The sequence below is a fragment of the Neopelma chrysocephalum genome, unplaced genomic scaffold (genome assembly GCF_003984885.1).
Source record: "Neopelma chrysocephalum unplaced genomic scaffold, ASM398488v2 Primary Assembly neopelma1_61b, whole genome shotgun sequence".
In the NCBI taxonomy this organism is placed as follows: domain Eukaryota; kingdom Metazoa; phylum Chordata; class Aves; order Passeriformes; family Pipridae; genus Neopelma; species Neopelma chrysocephalum.
Genome location: NW_020897717.1, coordinates 10,311,780 through 10,338,869, shown reverse-complemented (window position 1 = coordinate 10,338,869; position 27,090 = coordinate 10,311,780). Strand labels below are relative to the sequence as shown.

Here is a 27,090-nt window from a genome sequence, read left to right as displayed (position 1 = left end):
TCTCAGTCATGTAGTTTCTCTTGGTGAAGCCTTAAAGAGTGAAGGTTGCTCTAGACTTCCTGTGTAATCAGTGAGAAGAAATGGGCATTTCCCCAGCATGATTCAGGATTCTTGTGTTGCGCATCACTTTTGCAGGTGATTAATTCTCTCTTTTCTACTGTGTGTTTTGAAAAGGGGAACTGTGGCTCATTGGTCTACTATTTAGAAGTCCCAGATAGATGTCTGAAATTTGCCTACAGCATCAGAAGAAGGGTCAAGCCAGTAGCAGCAGCACGTGAGCAAATAGATCTGTGGTTTTTGATTGGGATTTCTAACTGCTTCTTAAAGTTTGAGAATTCAGCAGACAGTGGAAATCTTGGTTATAGTAGCACTGCCAGTCTTCAATAAAATTTTTTGAGTTTTCAAGTTTATACTGCAGGCTGGAGCAAACCTTTTCCCCTCCCTTATAGCTGAGACAAACCTTGAAAACTAGTTCTAAAATTACCCTTTTTCAGGCAGCTGAATACTTTTAATATTTCTTCTGCCTTACTGGCAAGGTATAATACTAAAGGAGCTGCCATTGGATGTCAGTACAATCCTGAAGTCTCCAAATGTGTTTAAAAGAAGCATTTGTGTGGAGGCCCTTATGCAGCTGAAAATCTCAACAAGAATTTGGCAGAAATCTCAATGTCGGAAGATGTCAGATTCCTGTGCAGTGAGATGTTTACTGGTTCACTGTTTTATCTTTGGCAGCTGCTTTTGCACTTGATATCTTCAGCTGTTTTTGAAGCTTTTACAAAGAATAATTATTCATTTCATGAAATAGATCTCTTTTACCCAACCAACAGGGCACTGATTGACATATTTCTCTGGCAACCTCCTGTTGTTATCAGAGCTGTGTTCACTTTTGCAGGGTTGCATTCACTGGGTCGCTACAACTTCCTGGGCTGTGGTTTTATTGCATGATTTACTGATGTGTGGGGTGACTCTTTTCAGTTATTCCTGTGGAAACACTGGGGTCACCAAGCTCTCTGGGAGATGGAAGCAACCTGAGTTTTCCTGTTTTCTGCTGGCACTGAGCACTAATGTAGGTGTTTTAACAATCTTTTCACAGGAATACAAGCTGTTGTACTGATGACCTATAGATAGGCAGCAACTTCATTGTGTCACATTTCAAGCAGTGTTTTCCTTATTGCCAGGGCAGATTACTGTAAAAGGCAGTAGCCAATGGACTGAGTTTTCACCTCCCTACAAGGCAAAATTCCACTTAATCAATGGAGCTTTCTCAGATATTGATTATGTGAGGTTGGGATACTGCCTAAAGTTTTCACTGATAGGATTTTGTAAATGAGCTCTATAAATTCATGAACAAGGTTTCACTGCAGGCTACCAGAGCATTTATTATTTTTTAAAAGTTCAGGTCAAGCACACATTCTTTTGTAAGTTTGAACGTGTTCACTTGCTCTTTGAATAAAGTAACACCTGAATACACTTGCATGCTGCTCTGCACCCACAAACCAATTATTTTGTGATGTGCTTCTGGATGCTTACATATGCATACAGGTTGTTCACTGGTATATGAGTTCACTTGGTTCAGCTTTTGCATCAGTGCACAGCAGTACATTTAGCTAGAAAAACCTGGTGGACTTGGGTCATTCCAGAGTTTAGAGCTGAATGAGAGGAAAATATTTAAAATATATATGTTAAAAAGTGAAATGGGGCATATGTGGTGTATACATTTTATTTTATTGTTCCAATTGGCACAATAAGGGGGAGAGAATGGGGAAATGAGAAGTCTTCGTGTTTGTTTTGGGTCCAAAGAATAGTTATACATGTACTTAATCCCAATATAAAATATAAGTTATCTATTTATTTTCAGTGTTGCAGAGTATACATATATTCTAGTTAACTCACTACATTTTTTTAGCATGATAGTCTAACCTGCTTGACCATTAACCTGGCTGGCTACCAGGAGAATTTTCAAACTGTTGACTCATATTGCTTCCATATGCAACTTAAACCACCTTTTCCCACACTAGATGAAGCTTGAAGGTTAGCTGCCTTGTTTTTTGGGAACAACATATTTTGAACTGAGTCAGCACATATGAATAAAGGAAGTAAATCTTGGCTATTATTAACTTTTTGGGATCTAATGTAATTTTTGCAGAAATCTAGTTCCAAATCAGGAAAGTACAACAGGTTTTGCTGTGCTCCTCTTCCCCATGAGGTTTAGAAGTCTTCAGCATACATAGCCGTGGCTCATCTTTTCATTTTTGTATCTTTGTGAGGACGGATCTTGACAGCTGCCATTTATGGACTTTTTTTGTTTTGTGCCATCTGAAGATTTGGGAGCATGAGTTGCTCTGTGTGTGAGGGACCTGCTGTTCTGAGGATGTGAGTAATCAAGTGGGAAGTGACACATAGGCTGCATGCCGTGTCGTATGAGTGAGCACCTATATATAGGTGAAGCCTGTATGTGGTTGGAGCTCCTATTCGTAGTTTGAGCCCATGTTTTGTGTCATGCAGCAAAGGACAGGTGATGGCTTGTAGAATTGTTTTACTATCCAGAGTCCCACACCAGAGCGATAGCTGCCTCTGCCACGCACAGCTCATGGGCAAGGAGGAAGAGCCTTCTCCTATATGGGAATGGGGGAGAACATGTTAGTAGAAAGGTGAAGGTGGAGGCAGCAGTTGTGTGAGATCTTATGGGTTTGCACCAAAAAAACCCCCAACCTTGTTGAAGTCTGTGTGTGAAAAGCAGTATGTGGCATTGCTGCAATTCACCTCAGTTCTACCTTTTCTTTTTTTTTTTTTTGGTAATCAAAAGAGAAAGTGAAGCTAAAAAGAAAAAATAGTCTCCTGTACTGTAACTTTTGGATCTCTGTAGCCCAATGCGAGTGTTTTGCTCAGTTCAGGGGATATGAGCACATAGTTGAGCGTGTTTTTAAGCCTAATGATGTGAGTAGTGTGAAGTCAGTAGGACAGCCATGTTAGACAATAACACTTTAGTACATGCTTCAACCCAAACCAGATGGATACACTGCTTTTTTCAAAGATGTACAGATAACAAACTTTTCACTCCAAATTTTTTATTGTAGTTTTTGTGTGTAATGTTTATGCTTGCATTGAATGGAGGTTTTTTCAACTGAAAATGCTAAAATACAGATTTCTTCACATTGTATAATTTTGGTTGTTTTGCTTTGCTTTACTTTTGCAATTCCACTCCAGAGGAATTCTGTCATGGTGTTATCAGGCTTTGCTGGACTCCAGTTTGCAGAGACCGAACGTAGCCCTTGCTGAGAGAGGGCTCAGAAGAAAATAGAATATGGCTTCCCCTGTTTTTTTTACTCTAAAAGGCATGTTAGAGTTTTGTGATGTATAATTCTTTAGGTATTTGGATTAACTCTGATAAAATTATAGGTGGTTGTAAGGGAGTTTATTGTGCTTATAAATTGTAGTGGGGCTCCCTGTAATTTGTTATAATTAATTCAAGAGTTCAAGGGCAGAAAATCAAGATCAGGTTGTGGCATGCCTTCCTTTCTTGCTAAAGCATGCCATTACTGGCCTTTTTATTTAAAGTTTCACTCTGTGTTTGTGGGTTTATTTGAACTTGGAGTATGCAAAAAGTATAATGCACTCTTAACAAAAGGCACCAGTACAGAGGATGGACCTGTTGTGGTTGGGGGGTTTCTTTTAAATATAGAGAAATTGGTGGATACTGTAAAGCTGTATCTGCTGGCTAAGCCTCTTATGGAAGGGTGCGTGTTTTGGAAGGCTTGTGTCATGTCTGCAGGCTGCAACAAGGCCTGGGTTACATGTCTGTGCTTGTGTCCCATCAGAAATAGCAGGAAAAGAAAAACATTGGAAGAGCACTTCTTTACAGTCCAAGTTCCGTCTTTTGTTGCCAATAAGGATGCTGAGTGTGATGATGTTACCTCCTGTCTAACTGCTGAGGGTTTCACTAGCCACCTGTTTAACACTGGACACCAAAGACCTACAAGACTTGGTTATACTGGAAGCATATACTGCTCATATATGGGAGGTTATAAAGCCCTCCTGAACAGTCAGATTTCCATTTGTAATACACGTATTCTTTTCTTTAAGTGCTCAGTTTTGCTGCAGAAATTTGCCTTTTATTTTCTGGCGTGAATCAGTCAATAACCTTATTGCTCTGAATGCTCTTTGCATTTACTTTTGAAATCTTCCAGCTGTGTAATGAATTGGAGGAGGTGGAGATCTGAAATTTTAGTAGACTGTCTTTTGCGGAATGCATGCAAATGAACAACCTTTCAGTAATAAATTGCTGAAATAGAGATGGTAAACAACAACTAAGCAGTGCAAAAGTTTCATCAGACCATTTTTAGGTGTGCAAAGGATTTCCTACTCTAGCCAGAAGTTGACTGTGTAGCTGGCCATTAACCTTTGGAAGGCATTGGCCTTTGGTAGGGACTTCACTGGTCAAATGAGGTAGCTGTCCCTTCACTGTGTTCCTCATTGCAGCTCACTGAGCAAACCAGGCATCCAGGCTGTGCATTATTTGTCCTTATCTCACAGGTTACACATGAAAACAAATGGCAAGTGACCATCATTGGGAAGTTAGCCTGTTTTAGCCAAGTCACCTCTTCTCCTCTTCAGCTATAAACTGGTGCTTTTAAAGAGATTGAGTTATATATGTTTTGATCTGTGCTCCTCTTGCAGTCCTGCATGTGAATATGATGCTATGCCAGCATTGTTCTGTCTCATTAGGAAAGAGGAAAGGAATGACACAAATTTTCCCATGTATTTAATTTATTTTGATTTTAGTTTCAGTCATGTTTTCCATTCAACCAGTAAAGAAAACCAGGATGGAGGCAGTTGGATGCTGCTTTTGAACAACTTCATTTCTCAGTTACCTGAAGCTAACCTTGACCTACCCTGTAAGGTTGTTATGATCAAAAAGTCCTTACCCTAGAAAATGTTATGACTATGTTTTTACTGTTGGCATTGACAGTTTCAGCTTCGGAAGGAATTTCCTCCTGCATGTGTGACAAAGACTCTTTCTTCTTCTCTCTTTTTTTTTCTGGCAAGTCTGCTGATCTTCCTGAAGATCTGTGATAGGGTGTGGTAGACTTGTTCTCAATAATACCCTTCCAAAAATATTGCCTTTATGTTAGTGGAAGCACTGCCGTTGTTTTTTATGTTCTAACACAAACCCCAGATAAATGGCTATTGTCTAGTACTGTGAAAAATCAGACTTGTGCTGGGAGAGAAGTTGATGAAATTCCAGAGAAGTGAACTAGAGATGTTCCATTTATCAACACCATCTAAATTTTTAAAGTGGCAAAGACGAGGCATTAGCACTGTGTTACTGACAATGACATCATCAATCTGTGTACCTCTTTTTTTTAAAAGTGACTTTAGATTAATATGTGCTGATTGAATCCTTGCATCTAAAATGCTCAAGCCCAGAAATCATAACACCATCTCTGCCAATATGCTGAATGTTGCATCTGAAAAGACCAGTCTTGTCTGCCTGCCTGCCTTTCTTGCCATATAAAATCCAGTCCAAGTTTGCAGTCAGATTTGTTGCAGGATATTGAGTGACCCACTGAAATAAGCAGCATCCAGTAAGTAGTGCTCTGGATTGAGACTTGGAAACAAAACCTGCATGTCTCAAATCTGCCATGGATTCCTGCCCAAGTTTACACAAATAGCTTTACTAACTGTATGCCTCAGATACTCTATAAAATTGGGCTAAAGATCGCTAATACATCTAAAGCACATTTTTCTTAGGAAACCAGTAAGAATTAAGTAGTAATATGATTGTCTCAAATATGTAATAGATAAATGGAAATCACTTTTTCGTCATTATCATTTAGTTTCTTTGGTTACTCATTGAAGAGCTGAGTTCATCTAACTCAAAGGCTGAGAAAATACAAAAGATCCTGTCCTTAAAATAAAAAACGAGCTTCTGTTTCAAATGTAGCAAATGGGTATCTGTGGAATCCTGTTGCTAAATAGTATCACAGCCAAAATCATGGCAGGTTTTAAGGTGTGAAGTGTAAAATAGATGCATCAATATCAAAGCTAATGCTTAAAATAATTTTAGTAAATTATAAAAGACCTCTATTCTGGAGAAACTACTTCCCCTATGGGCACGCTATTGCCTAAGTGTACGTTGCAGCGTCTCTCCTCAGAAGTATATTACCATACTAAGATAAACCCAAATGAGCTGACTTGGACTGTTGTTGTAACTCAATGAGACTTTTATTGTGTTCCTAATTTTAGAAGATCATATTGTACTCTAATTGCAATTGTTTTTTGAAAAAAGAGCTAAAATTCTTGAGCTGAACCACTTGTGGACCAATCTGTTTCTCCTTTGAGTCTTAAAGGCTTCTTATTTTGGATATAGGAAATGGTAAAGCAGTTCTCTTTTCCTTCAGAGAAGAAGTTAAGCTACATAGCTGTGCAGTTATCCAATAGATAGGCTTGATGCCAAAATGGTACCTAATGAGTTATAAAAAAGTTAGTCATGCCAGTAATTGCATCATTAGAGATGATTTTAAAGGAGTTGTACCTCTTGAGTAACTAATACATGTTTTGTAGTGCTTTGTTTATTTTCAGATACACTAAAGGTAAATATTTATTGGTACCGAAACTGTAAAGTATTTATACCAGCTTGAAACTTCCAGATAAAACACACTGATCAAAGAAAAAGCTTTTTAAGTTGTTTCCTGCTGCACTAGAGATAATGTGTATATTCCAAACCCCCTCCTGTCCCTGATGTACAGAGAAGGAAAGTAAAACCAGGGAAAAATAACAAAAATGCAGACAGATCACATTACAGTATTCAAACAGTATTAATCCTTATTAACTTGATCCTTTCACCATTTTATAAAATATACAGTTAGATTGTAAATCTCTTGGGCAAAAAGCATTTTTTTTCTTCTGTTTTTGTACACTTCCTAGCAGATTTGGATGCTGCTTAATTACCAAGGCTGGTATATCTGACAATAGTGAGTAATTATTAAGGTAAGGAATTATTTGCCATGTGGTTCTTTGTGGAAATCACTAGTAAGAAAATCCTGAAGACTCGGTGTAATTACTCTGCAAACCTAACCCATATTTTTACTTTTGTAAACAAGCCTTTAATTTCTCTACAAAGATCTCGCTTCCCGTATTGATCAGGCCAGATTCTGTGTGGTTTTTGATATCTGAAACGTTGATTGTTGAAAAGAATGGAAATTGGTTAAATTAATGGAGCTATTCTCTGCACGTATAAAATAGCAACAGCGGTTTTACATCAGATAAATAGTGGTGATGGAAGGGTACAATGAATTCAGTGACACTATACAAACACTCGCGTTCCTTTTTGAAGTGACAGGAGAACAAACGTGAACCCTGATCTTGGGAGACCTATGCAGAATTGTATGGGCAAATGGAGTTTCCCTACATTTACACAGCTGTAGCAGAATCTGAATCTGGGTATTACAAATTAATTTTAAACCAGTACCCTTATCTCCTACTTACTAATGCTATTGGGGTTTTGTGGGTTTTTTTGTTGTTTTTCTTCCTCATGTGTAGTGTGGATTGCTAAAATACAGATATTTATTTTGGATTTGAGATGTTGTCTTATAGTTGTCCAGTTGCAGCTTCTTTATTCTATAAAAAGTGTGCTTTTTGATGCAATACATGCAAATATACTTTTAATGTTTTGTATGTTGGCTAAATAAAGTTGTGGGAAATGATATCGTTATAATGATGGCTTTGCTTAGACTTGTTGTCCACTCCCATTCCCCTTGGAATTAGCTACAGGCCGGCAAACTGCAGTAGCCTTTATTATATTGAATACACAATGGCTCTGCTAAAAATGTTTAACCCAAAGTGGGCAATGAAGGTGAGAGATTTCAGCTCTCAGCCCACTTGCCTATGGAGGTGTCTTTTGTGCCCTGCACTCCTCTAATATGCCAGAATGGCTCTGTGGCTGAAGCTTTGTAAGTCTTAATTTTGAATTTTTTGTCTTTTATTATTTGGAGGTGCAGATTGTAAACTTACCTTTTGTTCACTTTCCATTTGCTTTCCCAACTAAACCACCTCATAGAAGGCTTATGAAATGCATGTTTTATCTGCTGTCCTGGAACAGCTTTCCTCAGTGAATCTATAGTTGAAGCATTTTTAAAATGTTTGATTTCCCTCAAATTATAAATCTACTTTTGCAATCTAAGCAAACAAAAAGCAGTCTCAGCTAGCATATTGACATAATAACAGCATTTAACATAATTTCAGATGGAGGAGCCTCAAATCCCTGACAGAATATGGGTCAGTTACTTCTCTCCATTGGCTGGGCAGGGAGTCTGACCACAGTTTTGCAGCATGGCTGAGCCATGAATCTGTGGCTGGTGGAGTTATTAGAGCCTTGTAGTGGAGCTTCCTCCAGGGTATGCTCCTTCTCTGCCTTGACAGTGGAAGTAGCCACCCCAGTTCATGCCTTGGGAAAGGACATGTCCCATTTCATGCTTTATTTAGCTACCTTAAGAAGAGATACTGGGAACTCCTTAGGTGGTTGTCACTTGTCACTGTTGTTCAGGGGCAAAGATGAAGCAGGTACAGTCCGCAGGTTTCTGCCTCAATCTTCTTCAGTTTATTTTGGCACTTCCATTGAAACAGGTGTCAGCCATAGTGGGTGATTGCATTTCAGAGTGTTCGCCTGTGAAAGCTGACAACTTTCTCCATGAGGTTTTTCATCATGGATACACGTGTTAGTTAATGTCAGAGCACTAATTATATATGTCCTTTAAACTCTTACTGTATGTCAATCTACAATATATAATAAATTCTAAACTTATTAGATGATCTTTAAGATTCCTTCCAACCCAACCCATTCTGTGATTCTGTAATATTGTAGAATATTTGTATTAAGATTTTTAAATAGGACCTGTTTCTGATGATTGGGTGAGATTGCCTGTAAATGGGTGTCTTTCTCAGGTTGTGGGGGTTGTTCGCTGTCCTAATTTTCTTAAAGTATTGGCAACTAAAATGGCAACTAAACCCCCACATCATGTTTCTTTTGAAAGTCTAGGTTGCAATATTTGATACTGCAGTAACTACATTGACATTGTATTTTTTGTGATGCTTACTTAAGTAATTCTTTCTGTGGTTTATAGTTATGTGGACACTGGTTGAAATCATGTTGTCATGGAAGCTGGTGACATTCTTGACTTCTGTAGATCTAGGATGTCACTGTAAGAGTTTACTCTGATTTGATTTTCATGTAGTCTCTTCACTTTGTGTTTAACAATAGCTCTAACTTTATGGCAGATGTGGATTTTACTCTTCTTGTTAGACTAGAATATGTAACTCACATGTATGTTTAGCATGGGCACCAATAGCTGCTTTTGGGATTACAAGTTTGGAAGACCAAATTCAGCAAGCACTTGCTCACCTGCATACTTAATAAAGTGGTTTATGTCAAGCTTTTATGAAAGCATGTGTATTTTCAGAATTGGGATTGAGTCATTGCAAAGAAGGGGAAACAAGCTCATTTGTCTCTTAGACCAAGCAAGTGTGAAACTTGTGGCTGAAGCACAGGGCTCAAGCTGAGAAGCCGTATGCTTCTTACATTGCCTCTCTCAATCAAATTTCAAAATCCCCTGAAGTTTTAATCTTTATTAGGCTCTGTGAAAGCTGAATCTGAGCATTTTAAATGAGATTATATTTTTCTAATGCCTCAACACAGAATTAAATGGTAACATTTGCAAGTATAGTTAAGGCAATGAAGTCTCTGTAACAGGGGTGATGTTGTAGTGGTTCTCCTTTACGGTTGGGGCTGGGAAGGTAACTTACACTCTAAAACAAGAGCAGAACAGTTTCTTTGCTAAAAGGTTCAAAGGTAAGCTCAGATGTGCTGTGCTGGTTGCGGTTGGGCCCAGTTAGGAGTTTACTGCACACAGACTTTTAACTGCTCTTTGCTGTCTTCCTCACAGAGGTTGCAGTCTCTGGCTGGTATGCTTGTGTATCATTTCTTTCTGCCCCAGTTTATCTCAAGCAATTATTTTTTAAAACCATGCCATCTTAAGTGAATGCCCTCCATTTTAGGGAGCAAGCATGCATGCAGGTGAAGAATGCAGTAACCTCTTAACCTGATTCAGCTGCAGCCAGACTGGCATGCCTGGTCACAGCCTGAAAAAGCCCCCTTTGTTGGTTTTTGGGGTTCATAACTTGGGCCACCCAGATGCATCTAGGGGTTGGGAGCATGAGGCTGAGTGCACATGTGGACTGTGGCTACACTGGTACAGTACCTTGACCTTTGGGCTCAGACCTGATGAGGAGTTGCGTGTCAGCGGGGAAGGAGTTGTGTTTCATCTCAGATGTGACCGGTTACATATGTCTGCACCAAAAGTTTAAGCTAATTAGCATGAGATCAGTATATTGCTGTAACTCAACTGTATAACGAAGCTGTCTCCATGGGGCTTTAACCTGATATACCAAAGGGGCTGTTACCATACCCATGCAGCTTTGACCGACTTATGGATCTGGTCCCGTTCAGTGGAGAAGGGGATGCATGGATGGGGACAGTGACTCGCAAAGGGTTTTGTGGAAAGCTTCCTGTTTGCCTTAATCTACTCTATTACAAATGTGAGGCCAAATGTGTGAGTTCTGTTAGTGTGGTTACCTATCACAGTTTCTCTTGTGATTAGCTACTGCAGATCAGAAAGTGCGTTATATTAGAAGGTGAGTTTGCTTGATTTGTGTGTCTAAGTCATTCTTACACATAAAAGATACCAATTAAAAAGACCTTTATATGGGTCACAGTTAAAATTACATCTGCAGACCAATGTATATTGCTAAAACTTTTTTTCTTCAATCAAAATGGTGACACTGGAGCAAAAGAGCAGAAGAAATATGAAACAGTCCCTTTTTTTGCATTGGTGATTGCATTGTGTTCAGTAACCTCTATAAATGAAAGCACTAATCCCAGCAGATATGTTTCTTCTATGTGGTCTAGGGAACACAAATTAGAACTTCTTATTTTCCTTTTCATCCACCTGGAAGCATTGTACGTGTAGAAATTGTATTAATTTGTTTTGGTAATGTGGAGCTTCTGATGCCAGGTGCAGACTGCTGCTTAACAGCCTGACCTGTTTGGGGTGAATTTTTCTTCCTTTCAGCAGTCTTTTTTTCTGTAGGAAATGTGCAAACATATGGGTGTTACAATTCATGTTCTTTTTTTGTTTGTAGATACCAGTATTACCTGCAAGTGAAAAAGGATGTTCTTGATGGCCGATTAATTTCTTCATTTGAGCAGGGAATTCGACTGGCTGGCTTGGCAGTGCAAGGTAAGATGACGTGACCTGACAGCCTTTTTCCAACAATGGCTCTTTTGGTTTGTTCTGTATGTTGACTGGGCACTAACTAAGGCCTTCTATGACTCCTACTCACAACAGCTGGGTTTTCTATTGATTTAAAAGTACATGGGTGGACTGCTGTTGATGAAACACACCCTAAGGGAGGGAATGATGGACCACATCACAGTGTTCAACTTTCCTATTTGTAAAATTCATGTAAGTGAATCTGAACAAAACTCCAATTCTTCCAACCCTGACCACGGAGTACTTTGAAATAATGAATTTGCTTCACGTTCTCTGATTTTAAATGCAAATTACATCAAAGAGCACAGCAGCAGCTTTAATTTTGCCTTTAATTAAAAACTCATTTTGCTGTATAGTGCTATGTGAAGTATGAAAGAACACATAGCTGTAATTGTTATGTGAGTTATAAATTAATAATAAACTACTTCTTACAACATGATTTTTACTCTGAGCCTACTAAGGACATCAATAAAAGTGGGATCATATAATGTATATGGGCAGAGGAAGAAGTCTTGTATTTGAATAAAGTATGTTTGTCTTTCCACAACTGACTATGAGAACCTAAGGTAGAGTTTCAATAATTGTGGTCTGTGCATGCTCTCTGAGTGTGAAGGGGGAAGTGTATACATCAATAGCAAACATGAAGATCTGATTCTGTAAATTAAAGATTCAGTCAAGAATAAGACTAATATGGTCTTTTTTAGGGCAGTAGAAATACGATTTTAGTATCTTATCTTGGTTAAAAATTTAAGGAAAAAATGTTTATTGTCAAATATTGAAATGTTTGATTAATAAAGGAAAATTTATGTAAAAGATTCCATAATGAATCTTTCAGTTTAGGTAAATGAAGATTTTCCTCTGTGTAAGTTAAGTCTGAATACATACTTAATATGTTTCATTGGTCCTGTGTTTTTGGAGCTTTTTTCTAATTTTGAGAGCAAGTCAATCTTATTATTCCTGACGTTGTATTACTTCATTTGTCCTTTGCATGTAATGCAACCAAAGGTATTTGAAATACTTATTTCTTTTAAACCTACATGCCCATTTTGATTTCTTTCTGTTTATGTTAAAACATAACTCTGAGGTAGAAACAAAATGAAACTGCATTTTTGGCATCCTGTGATACGTGAAATTGTCTAGAAGCTTTGAAAGAAGGTTTAGATAATATGATTTATGTTGGGGATTTCCATCTTCTATAATATGAGAATCTTGTAGATGGCCTTTGATGCAGTTCAATTAATATAAAATAAAAACCTCCTGGCAAGATATTCTTTTGATATAAGCTGTTGTGTATTTAACAGATAGATAAATACAGGCATTGTTTTGAGTTTTTAATGTAGCTTAGCCTTTAGGAAGCATTTTCAAAACTCCATCATTTCAAGGACATTTAGACAAGAATCCTCAGTCTGACATACGAGTGAATGTGAGCATGGAGATGAATACCAGTTCAAGAGATGTAGGAGAAGTAGAAGAGCGAGTAGAAAGGTGTGTGCCAGTCAGTTAAACTGACACAGTGCCTGTACTGATACGTTGGCTGCAGAAGGATAAACCTGTCCCCATGTTGGTTGTTGACAATTTTTAATAAAATTGACTACTGAATTTTAACCTTATAGGCTGTAAAATTAAGCCTCTTTTGTACAACTGTATAGAATTGTGGTAGAGATAAGTTAAATTCTGTTCACTTATTTTTGCCTGTTCAAGGCTGGAAACTTTGGAGAAGAAAAAAGGGTGCACCATTTTTAAAGAGGCTGAGCAATCCCAGCCTTTTTTAATGGGGTTGAGTTCAAGAAGGCTACAGAAAAAGAAACTCTTGCACTCCTGATGGTTAAGCATTGCAAATGGTCATTATATTAGGGATCAAAAGAAAGAAATTACTTGTTGGCTGTTATTTGATCTATGGTAACAACACTATTATTTTCAGACCTCCATGTTAAAAGCTGAAGCACAAGCAGAAATCTTTGTACTGGGTTGTGGCTTCAGAGAGAATTTACCCACTTGAAATTGAGCATCTGTGCAAGGTTGAGTGTGGTCTTAACATGTGTGGAAAGTGCACAAATGAGTAACTGTGTTTGTTTTTTTTTCCAGCGGATTTTGGAGACTATAATCAGTTTGAATCTCATGACTTCCTCCGAGAATATGTGTTGTTTCCTATGGTGAGTTCCTTATCCCTCTATTTTATGGTCTTTTATGAATAATTTCTCCATGCCTCAGAGATGGCTTTGTTGATAACAGAGTAAAAGCACCAGTGCTGAACTAATAGTAGTGGAAATAATTTTTGCTCCCCAAAACCTACAGTATACTTGATTGCAGCTGAATGATCCTGTGCTATGGAAGGTCAGCCCAATTTCAGTTCCTATTGAGCTTCCACTAGGAACAGGTGTCAACAAAAGAAACATACGTTTTCAAATCAAAAAAGAATTTGCAACTATTTAAAAAGGTGTGTATTAGCAGTACCGTGGTATTAGTAATGTGGCATATCGAGGGGAGAGAAGGGCTGCTGGTGTAGTAAATGTTGTGTCACAGGGCGAGTCATGCAGCCTTTCTTCGAGAGAATGTGGATTTACATCAGCTGACTATCAGACTGAAGTGAAGTGTGAATCAGGTCTTCTCAAAATGTTCTCCAGGGACTGTGCTGTAAATTTTGTTTAAACTTACATTGGAAACTAGCGAATAACTTCAGTGCTTAGGGAAGGAGTTTAGATCACTAGTGATGCTGGAAATTCAGTGGCAAACATCAAGCACTTGCAGTCCATGGCATAGAGCCTCTGTGGGAGGATGGATTAGAGAAGAAAAAAAAAAATCCTGCTGAAGTTAAGACTGACTTTATCTTAGATGAACAAGCCCATCAGCATCAGTTTTGAGTGTAAGCTTCATAAAATATAAAAGATCACGGAATTCTTTCTAACTGGAGAAAATATTTGGAAGCAGGGTGGGGTGCCCTGAGTTTAGCTGCCTGGAAGTTAAGGCATCTGGTTTCCCTCTGCAATTAGTGGAGCGTTAGAGGGAGGATGATTCATCTCACTGTAATTTGAAGGCCTGAGAAAGGCACTTCCAGAAGCATTTCATTCCATTTACCAATGCTCTTTGTACAGAAACTGCAGTGGACAGTCCATTCTTAAGTCCAAAAAAGTGACATCTGCACAGTGTCCTGAAGTGAAAGTGCAATTTTGAGCTAGTAGACAGTTTGATACCACCTGAAAAAGTCAGCAGGTAGAAGGGCAATTAATGAATATACAGAGATATGAATATGCCTTGTATAGAATACACATATAGAATGTGGCTTCAGTATTGACCTTTCACTAATAAACTTCTGTTACCCTGACTAGTGGAGCAGGATTTCTCTGGTAAGCCACCTTATCTGATAAGTAGTTGATGATCTTGGGCATAGTTGATGACTTAACCAAGTTGTGTATGAGAGCCTTAATGGGAAAGAAGATGGCTGCAAATATATACACAGAAATGTGTTGTCAGGGTGTCACTTTGTAAATTATTGAACTTCTGCAAAGTTCTTTCAATATAGAATGAATCATAGAATGGTTTGGGTTGGAAGGGACCTTAAAGACCATCTGGTTCCAACTCCCCTTCCATGGGCAGAGACACTTCACACTAGACCAGGTTTCTCAATGCGCTATCCAGCCTGGCCTTGCACACCACCAGGGATATACTGATACTATTTTTCTATTCTGAAAAAAAACAGGGGAGGCTTTAGGTCTCTAGATGAGCTTTCAGGTGGTTAATTTCTCTGTGATTCAGCGTTTTATTCTTTGGGCCCATCTCTTAGAACCTCTGATTTTGAGTCAGGTGCCTCCCTGCTGGTGTGATCAACTCTCTTCTGTTTTGCATGTGCTCACTTTGTGATATCTTGCATTTCATCCATGCTACTGTTACTGAATTTAAGAACATGGGCAAAGTGTCTGCTTCCTACAGCCTTCAGAAGCCTACTCTTAGATCAACTGTTTCTCTAGATATTTCTTTAGCTACTTGTCTTTGCTCTTCTGGGGAGGAGTAGATAATATAATAGTTAATATTTCACTACAAGTTCAGTAGCAGTTGCTAAATGCTGCAGATACAAACTAGTCCCTAAGCAAGTGGGAGGATTTGAGTGAATCCTGGGCATAGAAAAAGAACATAGAACAAGAATGTTGCTATAAATTCATTAGTGAAGTGAGGTTGTGGATGAGGGAGGGGCAGCTACGTTTGTGCTGTTTGATCTTGTGAGGCTACAATGTGTGTCAAATGGCATTTCTTCAGCAGTGAAAAGAACAAAGTTATGTACACAGTACACCCCACAGGTGTGTAGCTGTGCATAGGCATGCACCATGCCATTTTTCATTAGCACGCTACCACTTTCACATTTTTTTGTGGCAGAAGCAAATATCAGAGGGGAGGGCCCCATTGAGCAAGAAGCAGTGTATTTAAGTACATTACAGGCAGCCTTAAGGCTTTTTAAATAAATGTAAAAACTTTGAGGTTTTGCAAGAAAGTTTTCCAGCTTCCTTTTTTTGGCCTTGAATTTATGAGCTGACTTCCTTTATTAACTTACTCCCAATTATTTCAGAATTGTTTCTACCGCACTTTATTAAATTTGCAGAATATAAAAATTTCTGCTCAGAAGTGTCTTGCAAGCATAAAGTATGTTTTATTGCATATTTGAAGAGATAGCAAAACTTTCAATCCCTTTAACATGAGGAAGGGGCAAAAAATACTCAGGAATTCATTATCCGTGGTCTGTGTATCATTTTGGACTGTTTTAAAAGCTGTATATTAATTTGTAGATTTCCAAGTGTTTTTAAAGACTTCTTTGGCCCTTATCCAGGAAAAGATTCTTTATCTGTGCTCTATACTCTGTTCTCTATTTTGGAATAATTAACACCTTATCCCAATTTTTAACAGTATCATTTTACCCTCCCAAAAAAAGTTATAAAAAAAATCAGAGCTCTTGTCTTCTCCTTGCACATTTTCAGCATCCCATGCTCTGAATTTTAAATTTGATTGGTGATAGGTTCTCTTTCTGTAACTACCTAGAAGAGCATGAACTGTAAACAATCTCAAAATAGCTACTGTCATAATTTCTGTGTACCATTTTGTCCCCTTTCTCTTTGGTTGAGTAGTTTTTGATGCAAATTCATATTTTTACAGGATTGGAACCAGGATGAAGCTGTCCTGGAAGAGCTGACTCAAAAGGTTGCTCAGGAGCACCGGACTCACAGGTGAGCTTGATGTTCAGATTTATTTTTTTTTATCATCCCTGTAGTACTTCCCTGCCTCCCCCATGCATTCCTGACAGTGTTTAACTAGCCTATATTCATGTTACTATTATGCTTTGTCTCACTGCATTTTTAATTAACCTACCACAAAAGGGTATCTGCCTCTTGTAAATGCAAAATGGCTGAGAAACTTAATTCCAAATAAACTCACATTTGCACCCTCGGGTTTAATGAGCGTGTGTAACACTGCTTGTGCTATGTTGTAGACTCCTTTCTCTTTTTGATTTCATTTAAATCCTGATAGTGAAAGACCCTGTGACTTGATCAGGGGTGATCCGAAGGTCTCTTTCAAGAGAGATGGGGATGCACATGCTCCCAGTGTAATGGAAATGAAAATAACAGGAATTGGGTTTTAAGTCTCATGGAGAAGACATAGTATAGTGTTACTAGTTAATGCGCTAGGAGTGCATGCATTAGTCCTTCAGTAAAAAAACCTTCTTTGTGAGCAGGCTTCTTTCATGTTGTCCAGGTGTTTCGGTGGTGGATGTATCCAAACCTCTAGAGTGCTGTTCCGGGAAAAATGGCAGTGCCCAAATGCCATATGCAACAGGAATGTTATCTGAAGGATGCAACATTGCCCATTACATGACAAAGTGGGTGTAAAAAGATGAATACCAATCCATGAGTCTTAGGCCACTCTCAGTCGGAGCTTCAATGCAAGCCTTGGCCTTTGATGCAACCAAAGGGCCATGAGCAGGCCTGGTTCTATTCTCTTTCTGCCATGGGCTGCTTGTGTGATCTTGGTTAACTCACAGACTTGAAAGGAAGGTTTTCCCACCCGCTGTGCTCTTTAGTGCTATTTCTGTAACACAAAGAAATACTTCCCCTCACTTCAGCAGGTAGATCATATTCCACCTCCTTTCTCTCAGGTTTTTGTCTGGGCCCTATATTTCTGTTTGTAAGCTGTGGTAAGGAGTAGCAAAGAGGAGAAAAATTAATGGTGGCCTTTTGGAGCAAGGTCTTTAAACCTCCAATCTATTCTGACCTGCTTTTGAGAATTGAAATCTCTCTGAATTCCTGAGCTGTGACAGGAGCATGTGTAGACATGTGTGTAAAACTTTTCAGCTGGTTTGTTCTCTCCTACAAAAGAGAATCTGTTTAACTTTTGGATTTAGTGCCTGTGTTTTTGAACAGCCAACTTGAAAATGTATGTCTTTCCTTTAAGTCATTTTAAGAAACTTCAGTGGCCTTATATACTATTCAGGCAAATTAGGACACCTGTGGCTCAAATCAGCCATCCAAAACTATCCACAACCTGATGCAATGACCTGATAAAGCCTGGAAAAGATTTGATGTGTACAGAAGAAGTTGAGTAATGTGATTAGTTCAGTTTGTTCCTCCTGTAATTTGGACTGTGCTTTGTACCTTATCTTAGTGACATTTAGTAAAATTTCCCCCCTTGCTGATTATGATCCTAGTGCTGAAAGTTAGTCTCGTGTTGTGCATTTCTACACAGCATCTCCAAAGTGTCTTCTCAAGTGGTTTGTGAAACTCCCATTTTTTCACTAGTATTTTTTTGTGTGCGTGATATTGAACTATTTGCTCCCTTTTGTTAATCTAATTGCAGTGGCATTACAGCAGCAGAGGCTGAGTTAATGTACATCAATGAAGTGGAACGTCTGGATGGGTTTGGACAGGAAATTTTCCCTGTGAAGGTATGTTAGTGTACATTATAAAGGAACCTCTGAATCAAATGATGCAGAACTCTGCAGCAACCTTTGTAATGTGTGCAAGTCGTGTTTGTCCAAAAGAGATAGGACTTGTTTCACTGTTCTAGAGGGTGAAATGACTGCTGGTAGTTTGAATGGACATTGCAGCGGTCTGTAGTGTTACTTCTCTTTCATGAAAATCCTTGTCACGGAAGAGGTTGCTATGTGTTTGGGCCTTCTCACTTGGAAAATAGAGATGGTCCTTGCTTTTATTTTGAGTGCTGTCTATGGGAGAGTGGCTGGGGCAAATGAACCTCAGCTCTGGTCTTTAACAGGATAGGAAAATGAGACCTTCTCATATCTTTCTAAGTCACTATTTACCAAGCATTAACTTCACCTTTCCTCAGTGTCTTACATGTGCACGCAGGTCCTCCACACATTTATAATTAAGGGGGAATTTCAAGGATTATTTTGCATTTGCAGTCACTTTCGCTTCACTGGAAGCCCCTTTCTGCCAAGGACAGTCTGACTGCCTGGCCTTATGGAGCACATAGTGCCATGATAAAGTTGTGCTGAGAAACTGAAAACTGCTGTTCCAACATGACCCATTTCTCAACCTAGCCACTGTGTGGTGAACTGTGAGTGGTTTTTCTGCTAGTTAAAGATAACTAGGAATTTAAAAATAAGCACAGCCACACACCAAACAAAACAAGTTTTCTACTGAAGTCAAAATTGATCCTTTGGCACCAATCTAAGAATTGGCCTGAAAGGAAGGAGCTGAAAGGCAAAAAACCTTCAACCCAACAACAAAAAATTTGGAATGTTCATTACCTATGAATGAAATCAATGTTTTCCTCAAATTAATTTGGAATAATGCCACACACTACTGCAAAAGACATTTCTGTGTTGGAAATGTCGTTAGATATTACTGCATGTCAGTAAGGTAAGTATGAACAGTATACTGGGAGCTCTGCAAAATCGTGGGAAGATGTTAGCCTTGTATCAAAGAGCAGCGTGCTGGCCTTGGAGAAAAATAAAACTGCATTCAAAGGGAAAAATGAAAGATTTCTCTCTTTTCCCTGGTAGAAAATGCTATTAGAAATATGTTTCTCTTTTTTTCTATATAGATATTTGTGTACACACACACACATATATATGTACACACATATGTATGTATTTATATATGTATAAATACATACATTTTCCCCAACATCTTCTGAATCTTTTTGCCTTCTAAAGCTGCTTCTGGCAAGAAGGCAGAAGAATGTATTGCCCTCTAATCAGACTAAACTGAAGACTCTCTGCTGTCCTCTGGAAGAAGCTGGCATATTCAGCATGGAGAGTCAGTGCATAGGCTGGGGCTTGAAAATTGGCATCCATTCTTTGTTTGTAGAAGGCCTAACACTTAGTAGTTACAAACAAGTGCAGATACTTTATCATTGCCTTCTGAGGATCAAGTACAGCAAGGCCAGGAGAACAGCTGTAGTCTGATCTATTAAAATGCAGGTTTCTACAGCATGTGCATGCATAGTGCATGAACTTCTCTCATATTCTTTCTTCTAGCAGTTCTTTAACCACACTCTTTGTGTTAGCATGATTTCTATTTACCACTTTAAAGTGTGAATCAATTGCTATAAGTGCAGCTGAGGGGGAGTTTTTGTTGATAAATGTAGAAAACGTAGAAAAACTTCTTTGTCGACAGTAATAAGCTGCTTTAAGAAAACTGATTGCAAAATGGAACAGGAGCACATGGTTCTCAAACAGGAGCCCACAAAGAGACAGGTGGGAAAAGGAGAGAAATAGGACTTCTCAAAGTCCACTGTTCTTGTGTTGTTTTTATGTGGTGTATGCAGTTGAATATTTAACCCAACAATTGAAAGTCGATTGAGGATGTATCTGTATAGATATACAAGTACTTTTTATGTAGTGAACATCTACACAGAGTACTTAAGGGAGGAAGCAGAAAAGGAAGAGCTTTTGAGAGGATTCCATCTCCAGGTGTGGTGTTCTGAAATCTCTACATGTTTTAACAGATGACTGGAGAAATACTATGAATGTGAAAGGACTGTTGCTTTTGGTATTCACAGAGACTCTAGACAGCTATAATCACAATGGTAGGGGATGTTGGGTATTATACAATGAATGCCAGTTTGTGGTCTGCCTAATGTTTGATAGAGGAGAACCTTGAGCTCATTTAGCCTTCTTCTGTTTTCATTAATCAACAGAATGAATCCACTGAAGTGTTAACTGCTTTGAAATAATAAAAATCAGAGTCCAATCAAGCAGCAAAATATATGTTAGTCAAGGGTTAGTCCTGCATTATACTGAAGACGGACTTCTCTTTGGTAGTTCAGCATGCATTCCTATACATATATTGAACAGTCTCTTTATTAAACTAAATATATTGTCCTTTCTCTGCAGGATAATCATGGAAATGACATACACCTTGGTATTTTCTTCATGGGAATCTTCATAAAAAACAGAACTGGCAGGACAACTGTGATTTATAGGTAAAAACTAGGGTCTTCTGTCTTAAAACAGTTTCTTTCCAGAGGGCCATGTGTGGGACTTTTTCCTGACTTACATATGTGACTTCAGTAGTGCCAATCCTCTAACTAAGGAGTAGTCACCTCGCTGTTTTCAGCATTGGTGTCTTAGAGGTCCATTAGAGATGAGATAAAGAACAATTTCTGATGTCTGTGAATGGGTTTGATGGCAAGAAAGTTGTAGTTGCCTGTCATGTATCTTGTTCTGTTTTACAAGGCTTTGATTCCTTTTCTTTTCTTGTCTTTATGTCTACTTCTTTGATGCTTCTGAATGCAAATCTGTTAAACCTCACAGTTGGCAGCCCAGGAGCTGAACGTTTTTGGAAATCTGGTTGCCGTATTTAGGTGCTCCACTGAAAAGAAGTTGAACTTTCTCATTCTGTAATTTTGAAAGTCCTGACTGTGTCACACTTCTTCTGCGGTTTATTTTGGTTACTAAGAATCGCTTAAGTCTTTCCATTAACTTTCTTGTGTGGGTTTGTTCTGTATGAAAATGTTACTAGAAATCTCCATGATGCCAGGGAGGATAGTTTTGTTCTTCTTTACTACTGTTCCAGTGGATATTTTCATTACTGTTGCTATTTGCTTGAAGTGGATTTTTACTAGTCCCTGTTATTAGAGTATGAATTTTGTGCAGCCAAAAAATTTGTGTTTTTTGAGGTGCACTGATTTTCAGTCAGTAGCTAAGGCTTGTATCAGACTTAAGCTGGAATGTTAGGTTTGGGTTTTTTGCCTTAAAAGGGCTTTCAGTAGTCAGCTTAAAAAATGTTAGGGCTCCATTTTCCACATAGCTGATGCTTTGCATATTTAATTTTTAGAAGAAATTAGATAATCCTTTAACTGGGCCAGGTGACAAAAGCAAAAAGTTTCTTTACATGTAAAAATTATAGTTGGTGCTGGGATTCTTACTGTTTGGAAATATGCACTTCAAGCATCCTGCCATGACATGAAGAGGAATGCATGCTGCAAACAGAACAAACAAGTCCTTTCCATCCCCATGGATTGCATGCAATGTACGCAAATGTCTGTCAGCTATTTGTAAGAAGATTATAACTCTGATCTTGGGCAACCTGACAATTACTTGGGAAAAAAAAGAAAAGATTGCAAACATAAAACCAGAGTATTAACATGGTATGCATAGTCTATATAACCATGTTGTCAACTTAACCTTCTTTAGCAAGAATTGGCACTTAATGAAACTTGGAAACAGCATTTGGAGAGGAATGGCACTTAAAAAAATAATTCTATTACACGTGGCTAAAATCAATCAGTTAAAAAATGCCACAGTTCAGTAAAATGTTTATTATTAATGTATTTTCGGTCTGAATATCCTTTCATTTTTAATCAGAACATGACTTCTATGGCTAGCCTCTCTGGGGTACCAGTTCTGGTTGCATTCCTCCCATTGTGGGGTTCCATTTCCGAAGGCTTGAGGTGGATTGGGAAGGGGTTACTGCAGCTCCAGGTGTTTCTTCAGGGTCCTGGATGCATGGAGGGGTTAGGTGCTCCCCCTCCCCCCACCACATGGTCCCATGGCAGCCAGAGAGACAGCACACAGGACTTGGAGAGAAGGCCAGAGAGGGAGTTTATTGATGGAGTGGTTACATATATAGGGTTTTGGAGGATTCACAGAGTGACCAATTACAGGGTCAGGGAGCTTACAGGACACCCAATCGCAGGAAGGGGTTAAAAGAGTCCAATGGGAAGACTTCTTGATATCTCCCATGCAGGAATGTCCTGAGAAGATAACAGTTGCCGTGGGGGGTATTGGGAAGAAGAAAACACGAGCCAGCAAAGGGCCTACAAAAAGCCATTTTGGAAACATGTTTAAACAGCAGTTTTCTCATATAATGCAGATTTGCTGCTACAAACTTCCTTATTTTCCTGACCATGTTTCTTCACCAAAGAGCTACTGAAAAGCTTTCCCATAAAATGAGACTGATGTTGACTAAGGGATTCTTAATGTGTTTGTGAAATGTTTGAATGTATGTGTTGGCAAACTCTACTGCATTTTTTTTACTCTACAGGTGGAATGACATTGGGAATATATCACATAACAAGTCTTCGATTGTTCTAGAGTTGATCAACAAAGAAGAGAATGTGCTCTTTCACACAGTAAGAAAAAGATCTGATCAGTGTCATCAAGAAAGCTATTTATGTAAAAATAAACTTTTAAAATTCCACTTTCCCAGAGAGGCTCACTTGCATAACACCACCCCCCTTATAGTTCACATTTTACTTTATGCAGAGTGTGAAATTAACTTCATTTAGGTAACAATATGAGTATTCTATTCCAAGCATCCTGAAATATAGTGTGCTGGGAAGTCTACAAAAAACTAAAGTGCTTTTTGGATGGCATAAGTACAGTAGCATAAGCAGTTGTAGAAACTGGGCATAAGCCACCATGTGTGCACATACTGGAACTCAGAGGGCTGCGCTGCTGTTCTGTGCTATTTAAAATAACTCCACATCTCCCTGAACCAAGGCCTGTATAGAAACTGGACCAGCAAGCTTGAGCCATTTTTTTGTTGTTGTCCCTCCTACTGTGACTTAGCAGCTAAGTGGCAGCATGTAAAGGCACGCCACTGTATTTCAGTAATCCAATGCCTTGAATGCTCTTGAGGGCACTAGACATGTTCTTGGCAGACACATTCTGTACATGGTGGATCTTACCAAGCATTCCTGCAATTGGATTTTTTAAACTCTTCTTTGTCACTTCTTGGTAAGAGTAACAAAATAAATTTTTTTCCCCCCCTATTTTTTTCTTGTCTTTAAAGGACGATCTTGAAAATGCCAAATATATTTCACGCCTGTTTGCATCAAGACACAAGTTTTACAAACAAAACAAAATCTGCACAGAGTGAGTATTCTTTCTTCAGAGTTGTTTCCGGACACCCTGCTTTGGAATTGATCTGAGTTTTGGCATGTCTGGTTTTGTTTGGTTTTGTTATTTTTTGGGTTTTTTTCCTAGTCACTTATATCAAGTATTCTTTTCCCCTTTCCCTTTTTTCTTGTTTTGTTTTAACCAACAGCAAGAACAGACAATTGGAAATGAAATTTCATTCTGAGCCTTGTGAGGTTTTGATGTTCCCCAAGCAGCCAAATCCTACAGAGAATCTTGAGTTGAAGGCCTTGGTCTCTGCTGTTTATAACTCAGAGTATTAGTATAAACTGGAGTGAAAGGTGACATATGTTATCATGTCAAAATGTGAGTTGCAGTAGTAGATGCTTATCTAGCAGCTAAGGGCAAGTGGAAGAGTTGTCATCTTCTAATTTGGGCAGTATAATTTATCTGCCTCTTATGTGTCCCAAGAAAGGGAGGACACCTGAGCACGTTAATCTGTGTAGCTGTACTAGCACAGCGCAGCAGAGATTGTAAATCTAAACCTGAAGTCTCCCCTAGGCTCTACTTTGAGCACTTTCTTAGGAACTGGCTTTGAGCTAGTCCTCTCACATGGGTGGACTCTGAAGGAGGATTCATTAGCCTTTAGCTTTAAGTCGAATGTCTGTTTGTTAGCTGTTTCATTTACACCAGCACACATTTTTTTATGTTGAGATAAATTTAGCTTTCAGAATATTAGAGTTTTGAGAAGTTTTCATGATGTGCTGGGTGTGTATAGCACAGAACATTAAATTCTTGCAAAACTTATCATCTTAGTTAGCTGGAAAGATATGAAGAACTCTCATCTCTATCAACAACTCTAGTTAGACCTGGACTTCCTATCTGTTCAGCTGGATAATGCCATCTGTTGGAAAATAAAGCCAAAATGATGAAGAGAAGATTGGAAGGTCTAGCTTTCTAATATTACGTGTGCACACATTATATTAACATATGGGGAGTTAAAGCATAGGAGAGTCCAATGAGGCGAATTGTTTTGAGTGATCTTTTCAGTTACAGAAAAGAGATGTTTATTAGATTTCACATGGTGCTTACAGTTCTTGGGAGGTGAGTGGAAGACCAGAAAAGATATTTCTTAGCAACATATAATGGATTTCAGTAGTCCAATACTAATTTCAATTTTAATGGTCCCAAAGAGATTGAATTCAAAGGAAGATCCTGATTGTCTCCCCTGTGACAGTCAAGAAAGAAAATAAAATACCATAATCTGTCATCTTGGGATATTTCCCCTTTGACACTGTATATTGGGGTAAACAGGGAGAACTCTTCTTTTACCAATCATAATACAGACTGCAGAAGCAATAGCTTTTGAACATGTTTCTTTTTAATCACTAAGCCCTAAGCATATGGGTACCATGAACTGGATGTATGTAGCAGCTTCATGTGCAACTTGCAAACTAATGAAGATAAGGAATGTCACAAGGTCACTGAGTGAAATAACTAAAATTTAAATGTATTTTTGTCATTAGAACTGCTCCCCTTACCACAGTCTCATGTGATATAAGCTTTGGTGTTAGAGCCACAGATATTGATGACAGCATATGCCAATGTGTGTTTTCTAGCCAAATAATTTTCCTGCTCTCTGTGTTAAAATGAGTTGTTTGTTTTCCTGTGTGCCTTTCCTCTAATCGCACATAACATCATTCACCAGATCAGAAACTGTAAGAGGACAAATTCCACCTTTCCTCTCTTCACGTAAGCACTATATTTCTACCTCCTTCAATTTGTTTCTTTCCCTTTCTCATATTTTTTTTATCTCCTACACTCCTTGTTCCTTCCACTGCACCTGGCTACTCTAACATTGTATGTGGCTCTGGTAGTATTGTCTAAAAGTTGCTTTTTCTGTTTCTTGCTGATCTATGTGCATTGCTCTTGAGTGATTGCTATCAATTTCATAAAATTGTCATTGTTTTAAATGTTTACCTTAAGTCATCTGAGACTGCCTGTGTGCCATGTTCAGTTTTTATTGCTTAAGAGACTTGTTTGTTAAATTCTGGTTTAAAACATGAATCATTCTTTCTTTTGTTTCCAAGTAAGCCAAATAGGATAGTGAACAGAAGGCATGTATAGTTTGGAACGGGAATACTACCCATATTTAGAGAAGAACCTGAATTATTTTCATTTATTCGTGTATCTAAAAATCTCATTAATAAGCAATACTTACAGATTGTTCATGTCTTGTTTTACCCGTTTATTCTTGACTCAGAATTGAAGTCTTGTAGTTTCTATTATTTCTCTTTTTCTTCCACAGACAATCAAGTTCTCCTCCTCCTATCCGACGGCGGCCCACCTGGAGTAGGTCATCTTTGGTATGTGCCACAGTGAGACCTTTCAGAATGTCTATATAATTTCTGATGGGATGAGGTATTGTGTAAGATGAAGTACTTTCTAAATTTCAAATAAGCACATTAGCTCACTTCTTTTAGGCAATATGATTGGAATGAGTTTCAAGGGTGTGGCTGCCCAGGTTGATTAGTTTAACTGGATAATATCACCACTGAGTATTTAAAATTACAGTCTTCAAGGCGTTATATTTTCATTTGCCCTGCAGAAACTGAACATCTTTTCTACTGGATTGAGGTTATTTCAATATGTAGATATCCTCTAGAAAGAATTTGAAGTGTCCTATGCTGTATGCATCAAAACCTAGTCCTTACATAATGTTACAATTCACGTTTTTTCAATTCCTTATGTTTTTGTGTAAAGACTACTTACAGTTTACCAGCTTCTTGGGTTAGGAGCCTGTTTTCTGTGTGAAGTTACTGTTAATTTAAGTTAAACTAATATACTCAATAAGGATTGGAATTCAGAGCTTTTCTTAAATTGTACTTATTTCCATTTAACTAATCTCCAGAAAAACTAGAAATCTGACAAAACTGGGTAACTTTTTCCTGAAATCTTTGCCAAAAAAATCATGTGGGAGTCTCTCTTTCCCCCCACCCCCCTATCAGTTCTAAAAATGCTCCTTTTTTTTATTAAATTCTAACATCCAGTGCGTCAGTATTTCTTACTCTTATTTAACAGATTGTGAGTTTCTGTACCAGCGGCACTACTGGTTCCTTAGACAGAGGGCAATATTATCTCTATGCAGGTTGCCAGTTTTCATGTCTCATATAGGTTATACCTGCTTTGTAGACCTTTCCAGAATGAAAACTCTGTTAGCCTATTGCTGCATGGCAGAAAGCTCATGTGGGCAGAAGCGTTTTCTTGACGTAACCTCACAGCGTAGTTACAGCTTGTGAAAATGTTCCAAAATAAAGCTTAAGCAGGTACTGATATTAGGGTAGTTTTATCATTGTGGGCTGCAACAGAGGTTATCTGCTTGTGTGAATATATATACAGGCCAATAGATCTAAAAGGTGCATTCTGTGTTTCCCAGCCACTGGCAGGAAAGCTGTGGTA

The 27,090-nt window shown here is 38.4% G+C and overlaps 1 protein-coding gene across 1 annotated transcript in view; it reads left to right on the top strand.

Annotated features, from left to right (window-relative positions):
* PTPN14 (protein tyrosine phosphatase, non-receptor type 14) overlaps positions 1-27,090 on the top strand; it is a 112,452-nt gene that overhangs the window by 61,339 nt on the left and 24,023 nt on the right. Inside the window, exons 4-11 of the mRNA XM_027681751.1 lie at positions 11,197-11,294; positions 13,413-13,480; positions 16,467-16,537; positions 18,162-18,249; positions 20,665-20,753; positions 22,817-22,904; positions 23,567-23,649; positions 25,940-25,997. Coding sequence (XP_027537552.1) covers positions 11,197-11,294; positions 13,413-13,480; positions 16,467-16,537; positions 18,162-18,249; positions 20,665-20,753; positions 22,817-22,904; positions 23,567-23,649; positions 25,940-25,997 — 643 coding nt within the window. The remainder of the gene's footprint in view (positions 1-11,196; positions 11,295-13,412; positions 13,481-16,466; positions 16,538-18,161; positions 18,250-20,664; positions 20,754-22,816; positions 22,905-23,566; positions 23,650-25,939; positions 25,998-27,090) is intronic.